This window comes from Erinaceus europaeus, chromosome 16, assembly GCF_950295315.1.
Source record: "Erinaceus europaeus chromosome 16, mEriEur2.1, whole genome shotgun sequence".
Lineage (NCBI taxonomy): Eukaryota > Metazoa > Chordata > Mammalia > Eulipotyphla > Erinaceidae > Erinaceus > Erinaceus europaeus.
This window is the reverse complement of record NC_080177.1, coordinates 25187225-25203830: the sequence shown is the minus strand read 5'-3', so window position 1 is coordinate 25203830 and position 16606 is coordinate 25187225. Positions and strand designations below refer to the sequence as shown.

The window sequence follows — 16606 nt, the reverse complement described above, 5'->3', positions numbered from 1 at the left end:
CTCCCTTCCTCTTTTTTTTTTTTTTTTGACAGAGACAGAGAAACATTGAGAAGGCAAGAGACAGAGAGGGAGAGGAAGAAAGACACCTGCAGCCCTGCTTCACCACCCCGGAAGCATTTCCCCTGCATCTGGGGATTAGGAGCTTGAACCCAGGTTGTTATGCTCGGTAATGTGTGTGTTCTTCCTGGTTGACTGTGTCATAGAGAGACTGCTATGGCACACCTCTTCATAGGAAGCACACAGCCACCTATCAAATATAGTTACCAAAGAAACTAATCTTAAACCAAACCAAGCTTTTAGCTATCTACCAGTTTACTGGAGATAGAGGGGTCCAGGGTTTAGATAGCCACTAGAAGCAATTACAAAATTTAGCTTTCTAGGACAAATGCCCTAGTTTCATCCAGAAAGGGAGGGGGGAAGAGGTAGGGGAAATGAGAGGTATGTTGGGGGCTACTGATCATAGATACTCTAGCCCAATGTTACAAGTGAATACTATCTAGACCTTGACTCAAGGGATACCACTTGTAAGAAACAAACAATAAGTCTTTATGAATCCAGTGGGGGAAATCTGAATACTGAATGAATAGCTGAAGACAAAGACTTCATTTGCTTGCAGGTATACTAATGGCATTATGGTTTTACTTGCAGGTATACTAATGGCATTATGGTTTTACTTTATAAAACCTCTTGCCTTGGGAGTCGGGCTGTAGCGCAGCGGGTTAAGCGCAGGTGGCGCTAAGCACAAGATCCTGCATAAGGATCCTGGTTCAAGCCCTGGCTCCCCCCCTGCAGGGGTGTCGCTTCACAAGCGGTGATCTATCTTTCTTTCCCTCTCTCTGTCTTCCCCCTCCCCTCTCCATTTCTCTCTGTCCTATCCAACAACAATGACAACAATAATAACTACAACAATAAAACAACAAGGGCAACAAAAGGGAATAAATAAATAAAAATAAATATAAAAAATATTTAAAAAAAAAAAACCTCTTGCCTTTTAGAGGTCTATACCAGTAGATTATTAAGTGCTATGCTATGGAGGGTTTGTATCAAAATTATCCAGTGGAGGGACAAGAATATAGATGAAACAGTAATGGTCTTTATGAAATGATTATTATAGCTCAGTAATGGGTATACATGATACTAGGTTTTCTAATGGGATAAACTGGGGGAATTCCATAATAAAAAACTAAATAAGAAATATGTAAGACAAAGTTGCTCAGGCTGCCCTGTGCGGCTACATGAAGCTGCTCATATACATGTTAAGTCTGAGCCCTCCACTTGGGTCTGCTGTTTATTGGGAAGGATGGCTCATTCTAAAGTAGGGCCATGAAATGCTGAGTTTGTTTTATGATCTGTAAGACTTCTTGTCACCTGGCAGAGAATGTTGGCTGGCCACAAGAAAAAAACTGAAAACCACTAATACTCAATAAGCATTATTCATGATAGACATTATGGGTTTCTCCACAGTATCTTGTTTTCCTGACCACTGACAAAATAAACTCTTACTGAGCTTCCTTTGAGCTATCATGCAAGAGGTCAAAGGGGAGGAGGAGGTGGTAATGTGTTGTAATTGTGGTCCGGTGTCGGGCTGCACCGCGGAGAAGAGAGAGGAAGTCCAGAGCGAGTGGGGTACACAAATCTTTATTATAGGATGGGGGGTGGCTCAGGCCATGGGGAGTCAGCCGACAATGGCCGTCCCCACTACCTGACCATGGGGCGAGAGAAGCGAGAGAGATCTGAGAGAGAGCCGAAGGAGGAGAGAGGGGGAGAGGGGGAGAGAGAGAGAGAGAGAGAGAGAGAGAGAGAGGAGCCAAGAGCCGGGGGGGTGAGGGGGCTTTTATTGGGTGACAACCAGGGGTGACGTGTGGGGCCAGGATTGGTTGAAGGGGGCACTGCTAGGATTTCGTGGGGCGTGGTAAAACCTGGGGGCGGAGACTGCATCAGAATAATTCCTCAGCATCAGTAATGGGTGGTGAATAGGGTGAAAAGACATGGCAGAGGCCCTCAGTGAACTAGTTCTTTAGCACAGACATAAGTGCCTAACTCAGGGCCAAGTGGGGGTGCACCCAGTTGAGCAAACATGTTACCATGCACAAGGACATAGGCTCAAGTCCCTGGTCTCCACCTACAGAGTGGAAGCTTCAAGAATGGTGAACCAGTGCTGCAAGTGTCTTTCTTTCTCTATACCTATCTCCTCCTGCCCCTCTCAATCTTTCTCTGTCCAATGAAATAGATAATAATGATAATAATAAATAAGTGAATACGTGGAGCACAGGGACTATATACATTCAGTCTTCACCATTAACAAAAACTGTATTTGGGAATTTGGTTCCTTGCTAGAGTTTATTTGTAACTACAAAGTCAATAGCCACGGGTCATCTGACACTTGGGCCGTCAGCTGAGGTTGATTAAGGCAATGCTCTGCTTTCTAATTTTGACTTTCATAGAGAGCTGTTAAGAGGCTGGAGGGAAGAGGGCACAGTGCAGTGTGATGCAAGGTACTCTGGCTCAGGGACAAAGTTGGGTAAGCTTCCCAACATTCTCTATGGGGCTGGGTGGTGGTGCACCTGGTTGAGGTCACATGTTACTAACTACAAGTATTCAGGTTCAAGGTCTCCAGTTGCAGGGAAGGGAAGTTCCAGTTGAGGGAAGCTTCACAAATGGGGAAGCAGTGCGGCAGGTGTTTCTCTTCTCTCTCCCACTCTATCTCCCTGTTCCCTCTCAATTTCTCTCTGTCATATCAATTACAAAATGAAAGGGGGGGGGAGAAGAAAAAAATGACTCCCAGGCGTCGTGCACTTGTAGTGCAGGCACAGAGCCCCAGTGATAACCCTGGAGGAAAAATTCAGGAGGCATTCATTCTGAGGGAGGCCTCTTATGGATCTTTCTTTTGTAAAATAAATGTAAAATAATGCAATATTCTGTTATTTATAGAATTTTTTAGGGTTTAAAATGCAACATTTTAGGATTTAAAATTATAATTGACATGAGACACACACACACACATACACAAAATAGCTTAGTATTTCTAACATTCCATTATTCTGTTATGTATATACACTTGCACATAAGACAATCAGTTATTGAATTTCCCAAGAGGAATTTACAAACTTGGAATGAATCCAGAAAAATAATAAGAATACAGTAACTGGAAATTAAAAAAATAAGACAAAAGAATCACAATAAGAAAAAACTGAACCTAAAAAGTAGGTAATTCTTGGGAACCATCCTTACCAGGAGTTGTAGCAGAAGAGAACTCTGCTGATGGGGATCTAGACAGGCTCTCCAGGTCTGAAGCCTGACTGAAGGTTTCCTGGAGGTGACTCACAGAATCTGCAAAGAGGGAGAATGCTTACAAAAATACTGCTCCAGTGGTCTGGGAGGTGGCACAGTGGATAAACTATTGCACTCTCAAGCATAGAGGTGCTGAGTTCAATCCCCAGCAGTACATATACCAGATGGATGTCTCTCTACTCTAACCCTCTCATATGTAAAAACAATATTTAAAAACAAAGAATTAAAAAAAGAAAATTATCTATTAAAAACAAACAAACAAAAATACTGTTCCACCACCTGGACTTTTACCCACTCTGCTAGTAGGCAAGCAGTGTAAAGTCCTGTTGGCTTTGTCAATGGTCATTCAGTGATTCTACTAGGTATAAGAATGGCAAAAGTACTTCTGAGACAACTGTGAGTGTTTTAAAGTCTTCAAAACAAAACCAAAACCAACTAAGTTTAGGTACATGAGATAATAGGATAGATGCTAAGGTTTTACAAAATAAATAAAAATGCCAGAAGGGAACAGAAGGCATTTAAATGTTGATCTTGATTGGTAGTGAGTGAGTGGGGAAGGAGCTGGGTCAACCCACATGCCAGTGATATTTGAGGTAACTCTGGAAAGAAAGCACATGCTCAATACAAGAATGCCAGCACTGAATGTGAGGGTAATCTGGCTTCGACATCTGTCACCCCATTAATTGCCAGGGTTGATTCGGCTGATCTGGCTGGCTAGGCATGTCCCCTTCCTCCCTCACCGCTCCATGTGCCTCCCTCCCGAAGCTGCGCGCTCAGTCGAAGAGGACGGCCTTCCCCGAATAGAGACAGACCGGTGTTCAGTCGAGGGTATGTGAGTAGCTGCGCTTCCCTGCTAGAACCTCCAAACAAGCTTTCAAAAATGTCAGCACTTAAGAGTCCACCACACCAGGGCTGGGATACGGCTCACTGTTTGGAAGGCTGATCGTACCATGAATGACAGCCTGGGTTTGAGCTGTAGCACAAGAGAACACCTTGGACAGTGCTAGGGGGAGCTCCAGAGATGGTAGGGCTATGCTGTAATAGCTCTCTCTGTCTCTCAAAATGAAGAATAAAAACTGTTTTAAAAAATCAGCCCATGGAGCTTGCTCAGTGGTGTTATCTCACATGTGGGATGACCTGGGTTTACTTCCTAGCTCAGCTCACAACAATCAAAAATAAAAAAAAAAAAAAGAAAAAGAAAGCACAAAACAAAATAAATCCAAGATACTGCACCAAGTCCAGACCAATTCTAGAAGGAAATGGCTTTGCTTCTCAGACTTCTATGTTATGTGCAGTGCACTCCCACTGGTTACCTACTATTCTTGAATTCTGGTTAGTTTTCTACTTTTTTCAACACCAAGGATTCTTCTATTTTTTTTTTAATGCTATCTTCCCTAAAGCATATTCCTTTCACTCTCAATCAACTCAAACAAATGCAAGAGGAGAAATTTAAACCAGGATGTAAGGCCAGGGAGATGCAAAGTGGTTTATACAACAGACTTTTATGCCTGAGGCACCAGAAATCCTGAATTTAGTTGTCGGTCCCCCCCCACCTCCCCACTCTCAGTTCCCCTGCATGGCCACACATCAGAGCTGTGCAACGCTCTGGTCAAACAAAGGATGCGGCATAGCACTATTCCTCTGTACGGACAACCCATCTAGGGTAGTGGCAGTTTGTTACCTGACCGCTTCTCCCTCAGAGAGTATGGGAAGTCCAAAGCTTTCCCTGCATATGTGGAAAGCAGAGAGTCAACTTCGCCCATGGTGAAGCCAATGTCCTGCCCAGCCAGCAGCTGGTGCAGAGTCTGCACAGCCACAGTGGCCCAGTCCACCTTCATGTTCATGAGCAGCTGCTCCAGCATGAGCAGGGGTTGAGTGGACAGGTGGGAATAACTGGCTCGGTGCTGTTCAGGCAGGGTCAGCAGAACCTGTTTGTGTGGGAGAGCACAATGTGATGAAAATAGATTCCTGCTGGGTGCCAAGGGCCAAAAGGCCTGTGGCCAGTTACTGAAACTGGCTTGCAATCATTTCAGAGGTAAGGCTGGACTGCTATATAAATCCTCCAGGTAAGGTCCTGGGAGGTAGCACAGTGAACAGGTTGCTGAACTTGGAAGTATGAGGCCTCGAGTTTGATTCCTGGCATCCCATGTACCAGAGTGATGCTCTGGTGTGTTTTCTCCCCCTGCCCTTTGTATAAACAAACAAACAAACAAACAAACAAAATCCTCCAGGTCACAATCTAGAAGTACACCAAAAGACATGGAAACAGCATAATGGTTCTGTAAAAGACTTTAATGCCTGAGGCTCTGAGGTCCCAGGTTTAATCCCCAGCACCACCATAAACCATAGCTGAGCAATGCTCTGGTTAAAAACAACAAAACAAAATAAAACAGAAAACAATAACTAAAAAAGCACTCTAAGTACCTTCACCTAGATAATGAGTGGGCAACTTTTGTCTGTCAAAGGTCTGCTAGTAAATTTTTTTTTTCTTCCTCTAGGGTTATTGCTGGGGCTCGGGGCTTGCATTATGAATCCACTGCTCCTGGAGGCTATTTTTTCCCTTTTGTTGCCCTTGTTGTTTATCGTTGTTGTTGGATAGGACAGAGAGAAATCGAGAGAGGTGGGGAAGACAGAAAGGAGGAGAGAAAGACAGACACCTATAGACCTGCTTCACCGCCTGTGAAGTGATCCCCCTGCAGGTGGGGAGCTGGGGGCTGGGGGCTCGAACTGGGATCCTTAAAACGGTCTTTTGCGCTTGGCGCCACGTGCGCTACCCCTGGAACCCCAGAGAGTAAATATTTTATTTTATAGGTAGTAAGGTTTCTGACACAACTATTTAACCCTGCCAATGGTGTGCCAAAACAGCTACATGCAGTATGTAAATAAATGCATGTGCTGTGTTCCAATAAAACTGGATTATAAAGCTGGGCACTGGTGCACCTGGTTGAATGCACATGTTAAAGTCCTGGGTTCAAGCCCCTCTGGTTCCCACCTGTGGGGAGTGGGGGGAGGACGCTTCACTAGTAGTGAATCTATCTCTTTTATCTCCCTCTTCCCTTCCCTTCCTCTCAATTTCTCTCTGTTCTTATGAAAAATAAATATAAATATATATTGGATTACAAAAGCAGGACTAGTAGTTTAGTGAGCTCTGGCCTAGACCCTCCAGACATGTTTGATCTCTGCCTGACACTTAGGGTCATAATGCTGATAATTAGTCTTCTCATAATGTCAGGGGGCTAATTAACCCTGGCACCTTCTACAGGTATCCTACAGGTATCCTACAGGTACTCTAAACTTCTAGAGGTCATTATTACCATTCTGAAGTCTGCTCAATGGCTCAGCTCACTATCAGTTTTTAAGGAGTTTCCCTTTAAGGTACAGTATACCAAGAAAGGAAAAACAAAACAAACAAAAAAACACCCTCCCAAAAAACAACTACTTTCTTTAAAAAATTTCTGGGAGTCGGGCTGTAGCGCAGCGGGTTAAGCGCAGGTGGCGCAAAGCACAAGGACCGGCATAAGGATCCCGGTTCGAACCCCGGCTCCCCACCTGCAGGGGAGTCGCTTCACAGGTGGTGAAGCAGGTCTGCAGGTGTCTATCTTTCTCTCCTCCTCTCTGTCTTCCCCTCCTCTCTCCATTTCTCTCTGTCCTATCCAACAACGACAACAACAATAATAACTACAACAATAAAACAACAAGGGCAACAAAAGGGAATAAATAAGTAAAATAAAATAAAATAAAAAATAAATAAAATAAAAAATAAAAAAAAATTTAAGAGGCTGAGAGGCAGACAGAATGAAAGAGAGTGACGGAGCACAACACTGAAGTTTCCAAATGAGCTACTTTTTCTGGCCTACCTATTATTAAAAAAAATTTAATTCCCACCAATGTGTCCTGAAGCTCCACTTCCCCAGAGACCCACCCTACTAGGGAAAGAGAGAGGCAGACTGGGAGTATGGACCGACCAGTCAACGCCCATGTTCAGCGGGGAAGCAATTACAGAAGCCAGACCTTCCACCTTCTGCAACCCACAATGACCCTGGGTCCATGCTCCCAGAGGGATGGAGAATGGGAAAGCTATCAGGGGAGGGGGTGGGATATGGAGACTGGGTGGTGGGAATTGTGTGGAATTGTACCCCTCTTACCCTATGGTTTTGTTAATTAATACTTTCTTAAATAAAAAAAATAAAGAAATTAAAAAAAATTACTTTTTTATAGTAGCATTTCAAATGTTAAGTTCTTTTAAAATATATTTTAAAAGTATTTGTTCATCTATCTTTATTCACTTATTGGATATAAAGAGCCAGAAACTAAGAAGTGGAGACAGAGAGAGACAGAGACACCTGCAGCACTGCTTCACCATTCAAGAAGTTTTCCCTCTGCAGGTGGAGATTAAGGGCTTGAACCTGGGTCCTTGTCCATTGTAACATGTGCCCTTAAGTGGGTGTGCTGCCACCCAGCCCCCTATTTTTTTTAAATACATGATTTAACAGGGTTTTATGAAATTATAGTATTTCAGGGATATAATTTCACACCCATACACAATTGTGTAAGTTACCACACCCTCTACAAAGTTCTTTCTCTCTGGATAATCACCACAGTTCTCACAACGTCCAAGAGATGGCTTGGGTATCATTAAAAAAAGTATACTGGGAGTCGGGCGGTAGCACAATGGGTTAAGCGCACGTGGCATGAAGCGCAAGGACCAGCATAAGGATTCCGGTTTGAGCCCCCAGCTCCCCACCTGCAGCGGAGTCGCTTCACAAGCGGTAAAGCAGGTCTGCAGGTGTCTTTCGCTTTCCTTCTCTGTCTTCCCCTCCTCTCTCCATTTCTCTTTGTCCTATTCAACAATGACAACATCAATAACAACAACAATAACTACAACAACAATAAAAAAACAAGGGCAACAAAAAGGAAAATAAAATAAATAAAAATAAAAAGAATAACTTTTAAAAAAGTATACTGTTCTTATATAGTTAAAAGAATTTTTTTTTGATGGCTGAACATGATGTACTATATAAAAGGAAATGTGTTATTTGAAACCAAAACCAAACAACAAAACCAAAAACAAATCTAAGGACCTTTATGCTATCTTATTATCTAAAAGTTTTCTTTAATTTATTTCCATTAATACAGATCAGTTTATCATGCTTTAATAGTTTTAGACCATCACATTAGATCCCTTTGGAAGACAGCTAGACTCCATCTGTTTTAAGTGATCTGAGGTGGAGGGCAACCGCCGGTTTGTTTTATTTTTAAATATTTATTTATTTACTTATTTCCTTTTGTTGCCCTTGTTGTTTTATTATTGTCGTGGTTGTTGGATAGGACAGAGAGAAATGGAGAGAGGAGGGGAAGACAGAGAGGGGAAGAGAAAGGCAGACACCTGCAGACCTGCTTCACTGCTTGTGAAGTGACTCCCCTGCAAGTGGGGAGCCAGGGGCTCAAACCAGGATCTTGCCACTGGTCATTGCTCTTGGCGTCATGTGTGCTTAACCCGCTGCGCTAACACCCGACTCCCAACCACTGGTATTTTTAAAAAGTCCGGGTGATTCTATGGCATAGTCAGAACTCAGAAGCACTGACATAGCAGAAGCCCTGGCATTCATAGAGGGGAACTTAAGTAGGTAAAATTCACCGAGACACAGGGTTGTAAAAGAACGAAGAGTCCTGAGAGGCTCATGTAGAACAGCAAGTGCCTGGAAGAAGAGCCACCAAGAGACACTGCCCGCCGATTCTCCCTCAGACCTGCCTTCTCAGCATTTTCTTTTCCTTCTTACCTTGGACCCCATGTATAGTGCCTGGATTTCACAGTGTCGAATAGCAGTCAGTTCTCCATAGAAGTGGGTGGTGAGGTAGTTGGCCAAGAAGTGAGAAGTGGCCAAGCTGGGGTGCTGGTCAAGGGACTGTTCTGTCACTTCAAGGCACATGGTGGGGTCAGAAATCCTTCTCAGGAGCTGTTGCAGGGGAAGGGTACAGAAGAAAGGTGAAGCCTGTACAAGAACTCTTAGTCCAGTCTTGTTTTGTTTGAGAAGGAAACATTTAAGTTTACTAATTTTAAGTAATCCCTTCTTTGTGAATTATTATTCACAGCCCCTATAGCAACACACACACACACACACACACACACACACACACAAACACACTGTTTGGTACTAATGCAGGGTTAGGTATCTTAATTATCATGGGTTTCCAAGGGACATGAAAGGGAAAATCAGAGATTGTGAGTGCATACATAGCATGGGGACCAGTACAAACAAAGCCATCTGACTTGATTAACCTTGCCCCCCCCACCCAAGAGACAAAGGGCAAGAGCTGAGGACTTACTTGCAGAGCCTTTTCATGACTGCCTCCTTCTAGCAAGTGGAGAAGATGCTTTTGATGGAGGCTGATCAAATGCTCCCTTGGGATGGGGTATAAACTGCTCCATTCCTCACACAGGCCATACTCCTGAAAGGAAACACAGACATCTCTAGTCCCTTAAATTACTGGCCTTGTCATTTCAACCAGCTTTTACTTCATTTTTCTCAGCACTGTTGAGTCTGCTAACACTCCAGGACAGTTTACTCAGTGATGACGGGCACTTTGCTATGGGATTAAGTGGGGTAATAATCTCAAAGGACTAGCGTGACAAAGTAAGTTATGAAAATTACTGAAGGCGGCTCATAATGGTATTATTTTCCTCTGAGCTCGAATATAACAAGGAAGCAGAGGACATATAGCAGCTGAAACTTGGTGTCAGCCCTGGGAGGCCAGTAGGGGAATGGAGGAAACTGAAAAGGTTATCCAAAGGACACACTGCATACTAGGCGCTAACTGATGCCATAAATTACAGGCCTGGTATTGTCAAGACTTTCAAATTTAATTGTAGTAAAAAAAAAATCACTGTCTTTCTTCAAGTTTGGCAGCTCCTCTCTAACATAACTCAGCTTTCTATTTCTATTCTCAGCTCTGACTGCATCTTCCCAGACGGTATTTTTAGCCCACCTCAAACTCAGGCAAAAATTATTAAAGTCACAGGTCCCTAGGAACATACCCAAAATAGACTTCCTAGCTTCTATCTATCCCAGAAGTCCCTATTTTCACTATCTCTATTCCTATTTTTTGGTTTCTATTTATTAAACATTTTGTGCTTCCTCACAACTTACTGCCTTTCAGCCACCAACTTGCAGCTATTACTATGATTCTATCCTGAACTCCCTGGGCAGATGACCTCACTGATGTGTCTTGGAACCTCACCTCTCTAGAGCCCTGACCCACTAGGGAAAGACAGGAACAGGCTGGGGATATGGGTCAATCAGCCAATGCCCATGTCCAGTGGAAAAACAATTATAGAAGCCAGAACTCCTACTTTCTGTAACCCAAAGAATTTTGGTCCATACTCCCCAAGGGGGAGAAACGTTAGGGGGAGATGATGACTAGAGGGCTCAACTCCATCAGGACCTAGAGAAAGAAGAGGACAAAAGGAAGGATATTGGGGAATAGTAATAGGTGTAGATGTGACTTAGAAAGGAAGAGAAGGCAGGACCATAGGGGGAAAAAAAGGGCAAATATATAAATACATAGACAGATAGTTATGGAAATAATAGTCAACCCATATCTGTGACTTCAGGAGAACCACTAGTTTCCAATGGAGGGAACACAGAATTCTGGTGGTGGGAATGGTATAGAACTGTAATTTTGTAAATCTCTAATAAAAAAAATTACAAGGGGCTGAAGAACTAGCTCATTTCGATAGTATGCCATGTGTGCAACCCATGTTTGAGCCTGGCCCCTGTAGCGCTGAATGAAGCCTTACCACTGAAGTCTCTTTCACTTTCTTTCTGCTTCTTTATTTCTGTCTAAAAAAAAAAAAAAATCAAAACAGTATTTTGAGAACACTGGGCATGTAGCCTAAGAGGTGGCATAGTGGACAGTGTTGTATTCTCAGGCATGAGGTCCCTAGTTCATTCAACTCCAAGCATTGTATGTGCCAGAGTGACGTTCTGATTCTCTATCTCCATCTCTCTCTCTTCCTAGCTTTCTTCTCTCTCCCTTAACTATCGATAACTAAATAAGTACATCTCTCTCTCTCTCCATATATATATATATATGGCATAACCTCAATATGAAAAAAAAATTGGGGGCCAAGTGGTGGCACACCTGGTTAAGCACACATTACAATGTACAAGACCCTGGGTTCAAGCCTCTGGTCCCTCCTGCAGTGGAAAAGCTTCACAAGTGGTGAAGCAGTGCTGTAGGTGTCTCTCTGTCTCTTTCCCTCTCTATCTCCCCCTTTCTCTCAATTTCTGGCTATCTTTTTCTTTTTTGCCTCCAGGGTTATTGCTGGGGCTCGGTGCCAGCACTACAAATCCACTGCTCCTGGAGGCCATTTTTTTCCCATTTTATTGGATAGGACAGAGAGAAATTGAGAGAGGCAGGGGAGATTGAGAGGAGGAGAGAAAGACAGATACCTGCAGACCTGCTTCACTGCTTGTGAAGCAACCCTCCTGTGGGGGGGGGGTGGCTGGAGGCTCAAAATGGGATCCTTGTGCAGGTCCTTGCATTTCGTACTATGTGTGCTAATTTCTGGCTATCTCTTTCAATTTAATTAATTAAAAAATAAAATAAAATCTATAAACAATACTACACACACCAAACAGACACATTAAGGGCTAAATTCAACCCATGTCCTCTCCTTCTTGCTATTCCAACCCTATTTTGTGACCTCAGAATTAAAGACTCAGAGAATGGAATTCCTAGGGTTTTGTCCTAATATTCTAGTCAGGGACCATGGAAACAGTATAGCAGTAGGGCATAAGATTTGTATATAAGAGGCCCTAGGTTCTGTCCTGGGCACCACCAATAGCCAGAGTTGAGTGCTGCTGTGGTCAAAACCAAAACAAAACAGGAAACACACACACACACACACACACACACACACACATACCACATACACACACACACACACACACACACACACACACACACACATCCACACCCACACCCTCACCCTCACCCTCACCCTTAAGTATTCTAACTACTGGCATCTGGAATTTCTTTTCTACAACCTGTCTAGAGTTACTTTCTTCAGGACATTTGCTTGTTTCCCAGGCTACATTGGGTGCCCTGCCTCTGCTCCTTGCACAGCCTGGCCTTCTATCACCTACACTAATTGCTTAGGGTTGTACCTCACAATGCCCTTCCCCAAGATGTGAGCCATGCAAAGGCCAGGACTCAGCTTCATTGTTTTGTCTTACCACCATCTAGTGCAGTGTCTGTCAAATAACCTTAGTAAAGCTTCTTGGATGAATGAACATTGCAGTGATCAAATCTACAGTTGTAACTAGTGTATCAACTCCTTAAAAAGCAGATACATACATCCAACAATGACGACATCAATAGTAACTACAGCAATAAAAAACAACAAGGGCAACAAAAGGGAATGAGAAAAAAAGGCAGATACAATTGAAGACGGGAGACAGCATGGTTGTTATGAAGAAAGCCATTCATGCCTGAGTCAATAAAGGTTCCAGCTCAATCTCTAGCACCAACAGAAGCCAGAGTTTAGCAGTGTTTTGGTAATAAAAGAAAAAAAAAAAGTAGTGGTCCGGGAGGTGGCGCAATGGATAAAGCACTGGATTCACAAGCAGGAGGTCCCGAGTTCAATCCCTGGCAGCACATGTACCAGAATGATATCTGGTTCTTTTTTTTTCTCTCTCTCTCTCCTATCTTTCTCATTAATAAATAAATAAAATCTAAAAAAAAAAGTAGATACTATTCTATTTAGCAGGCAGATGTCCTACGAACATTATGAAAATGACATTCAAAGTCATTAGTAATCATGAAAATATAAATGATAACATGGTATGGTCCTACTAACAAGAAGTGAAAAGCTGGACCATCTCAAAAGTTGGTAAAAACATGAAGTAAGCAGAACAGTGAGTGGGAGCATAACTGGGACAAGCAAACTGAAAAGCTGCTTGGTTACATCGCACTAAAGCTGAGTCTGCTCAAGTCCAACGACAGTGATTCCACAAGGCAAGCACTCACAATGCAGAAAATCTCATTTAGGAACACAAGGGGGACAGGACAAAAGCATCAATTGTATGATTCTCTATACTTTTGAGTATTTTGGTAAGTTTTACACATATGCACACAGATACAAAAGAATCTAATGTAGCTATAAAAAGTAAGGACATTCAAGGTCTGGGGCAGCTCACCTAGTAGAGCACATATGTTACTATGTGGATGAGCCGTGGCTCAAGCCCTGGTTCTCTACCTACAGTGGGTAAATGTCATGACTAGTGAAATAGAGCTTAAGTGTTTTTTCTTTCAGTCTCTCTCTTAAAAAAAAAAAAAAAAAGTAGCCAATGGGAACAGTGGAGAGGTGAGGCACTGGGCCCTAGAGATGACCCTGGTGGGGCTGGGAGTATTGATCCAATACTCATGTCCAGCGGAGAATCGATTACAGAAGCCAGAACTCCCACCTTCTGCACCCCAAAAATAATTTTAATCCATACCCCCAGTGGGGGAGAAATGGTAGGGGGAAGATGATCAGAGGGCTCTGAACTCCAACTACATAAGGACCCAGAGAGAGAAGAGGGAAAAAGGGAGGGACATTTGAATGTAGTAGTATGTGACTTTGAAAGGAAGAGATAATGGGACCTTAAAAAAAAGGACAAATCATGGACCCAAAGCTTGGAATAGTGGAGAGGAAGTGTTAGGGGGGTACTCACTGCAAACTCTAGTGTACTTCTGCCAATGTGTCCTGGAGCTCCGCTTCCCCAGAGACCCACCCTACTAGGGAAAGAGAGAGGCAGACTGGGAGTATGGACCGACCAGTCAACGCCCATGTTCAGCGGGGAAGCAATTACAGAAGCCAGACCTTCCACCTTCTGCAACCCACAATGACCCTGGGTCCATGCTCCCAGAGGGATAGAGAATGGGAAAGCTATCAGGGAAGGGGGTGGGATATGGAGATTGGGTGGTGGGAATTGTGTGGAATTGTACCCCTCTTACCCTATGGTTTTGTTAATTAATACTTTCTTAAATAAATAAAAAAAAGGACAAATATATACAAATACAGACAGATAGTTGTAGAAATAATAGGTAACCATATCTGCAACCTTAGGAGAACTGCTATAGCTTACAATGGAGGGATTGGGGATTCAGAAGTCCCCACGGTGGGAACAGCGTGGAGTTGTACCCCTGTTATCTTATAATTTTGTAAATCAATATTAAATCGAGAGAGAGAAAAAGAGAGAGAGAGAAGGAGGGAGAGAGAGAGGGAGAGAGGGAGAGAGAACACGCTGGTGGCAAAAAAAAAAGAAAAATTAGCATTCACATGTAGAAAGAACGCTATACAACCAATTTAAGAACTGCAATTCTGAAGACAGGAAATGTTCATACCACCCAGAACAACAGTACCTTTGCTTCTAGAATTGTGTTCATGACAGCTGATGGGTTGTCCACACAACACTTCTTCAGAGACTGCCAGTCACACCATGTGGGGGTAGCCTGCAAACCTAGAATCTAAGGAAAGACAGGGAAAGCTATCATTCTGTCATCTTTCCGTATTTGAGAGTTTCACTGGAGTTTCCAGGGATGAGTTATTTTGGGGGTGTCTGTCCCAAGCCAGGCTATCAGAATTCACCAGGAGAGAGGAGAATGGAAAAGGCTGTTTGGAATTGCCAAGTGAAGCTACATGGGAAGTCTAGACAGGAAGCAAAGGCTGAAGAGTGAAACTTTACTTTCCTTGGTAGGGTTCTGGACTCTGGTTCTAAGTGCATATGGAAAAATCAGCATCTATTTTAAAGTTGCTATATAGCTGTGTCACCCATATTTGTCTCCCTGAACCTCTTTATCTTGACTATGATTTTTTTTTTTAGTTTTGAAAGTGTCACTTACATGCATCCTTGCAAAAAGGCTCTTGACATTTAATATAATTTTTCAAATAATAGATGCGTAAAACATACACAAAGCTCAGATGGATATAGGAAGAAAACCACTGTGAATCACAGAGGCTTATTCAAATGTTAATTTTGTTATCATTATTATCCTTGTTTGATGAATATATACTCTTAAAATTGTCGGAGTATAATTGGCATATTGCACCAAAGTAAAAGACTCTAGGGTGGGGGGAGGGAGAGAGAATACAGGTCCAAGAAGGATGACAGAGGACCTAGTGGGGGTTGTATTGTTATATGGAAAATTGAGAAATGTTATGCATGTACAAACTATTGTATTTGCTGTCAAATGTAAAACATTAATTTCCCAATAAAGAAATCTAAAAAAGGAAAAAAACTGGAGTACATAAAATAACCAGATACAAAGCATAAGTTTTCCTTCTTCCCCTATTCATTTTTTCCTTCCTTCCTCCCTTCCTTCCTTTCTCTCTTTCTTTTCTTACTTTCTCTTCTTTCTTTCTCTATGTTGTTGCCAGGACTTCACTGCTTGATTCATTTTTTCAGACAGAAAATGACAGTGAGAGAAGAGAGAAAGAGAAAGAATCCCCAGGGGCCAGGCAGTGGTGCATCTGGTTAAGCACACAAATTACAGAGCACAAGGACCCAGGTTCAAGCCCCTGGTTCCCATCTGCAGGGGGAAAGCTTCACTCCAAGTATCTCTGTTTCTCTCCCTCTCTATCTTCTCCTCCCCTCTCAATTTCTCTCTCTCTCTATTCAATACTAAAGAAAGAGAGAAAGAAAGTCAGAAGAGAAAGAAAGAGCTTTACAATAAAAAAAAGGAAGAATCCCACAGCACCAAAGTTTCTTCTAGTACTGTAGTACTTCTTTTTTATATATATATTTATTTATTCCCTTTTGTTGCCATGTACTGTAGTACTTCTAGAAGGTAGGCCAGGGGCTTAAAATTGGGTCTCACACACAGCAAAGCCTTCTCAGGTGAGATATCTCATTGGCCCCGATTTTCTGTTTCTTAACACCCACCTTCACACATGAATTGGATGAAATTGGTAAACTGAGGAGAAGTCTATTTCTTTTCTCCTGAAGCCAGGACCCATACCTTCTGATATACCCGCAGTTCTGCCAGCTTTCTCTGGAGCTCACACTTGAGTCCGTCTTGGATGGCTGTGTCTGAAATGCAGTAGGCCAGGATCTCCAGGCATGAGTCCAGGGGCCACCTGTCCACAAACTGCAGACTTAATCGACTTCTTAGAGATGCATCTTCCACAGCAAAGAGATATTGCCAACCTTCTTTATCTGTAAAACCAAAAAAAAAAAAAAAAAAAAAAAAGCCCAGAGATTGCTAGCTTGGTACCAAAAGGGCTGAAGAGACTAGGTTACTTTTCTAGTTTAAGAGGAAGAACTTTGCT

At 42.8% G+C, this 16606-nt stretch overlaps 1 protein-coding gene across 2 annotated transcripts in view; it reads right to left on the bottom strand.

Moving 5' to 3' along the window:
* The window catches only part of ZFYVE26 (zinc finger FYVE-type containing 26), a 106709-nt gene that overhangs the window by 41320 nt on the left and 48783 nt on the right, over positions 1-16606 (bottom strand). For both annotated transcript variants that reach the window (XM_007525810.3, XM_016189448.2), the window contains exons 22-27: positions 16297-16493; positions 14701-14805; positions 9619-9741; positions 9072-9248; positions 4973-5219; positions 3232-3330 (exon numbers count right to left, since the gene is read on the bottom strand). In XM_007525810.3, the coding sequence (XP_007525872.1) occupies positions 3232-3330; positions 4973-5219; positions 9072-9248; positions 9619-9741; positions 14701-14805; positions 16297-16493 (948 nt within the window). The remainder of the gene's footprint in view (positions 1-3231; positions 3331-4972; positions 5220-9071; positions 9249-9618; positions 9742-14700; positions 14806-16296; positions 16494-16606) is intronic.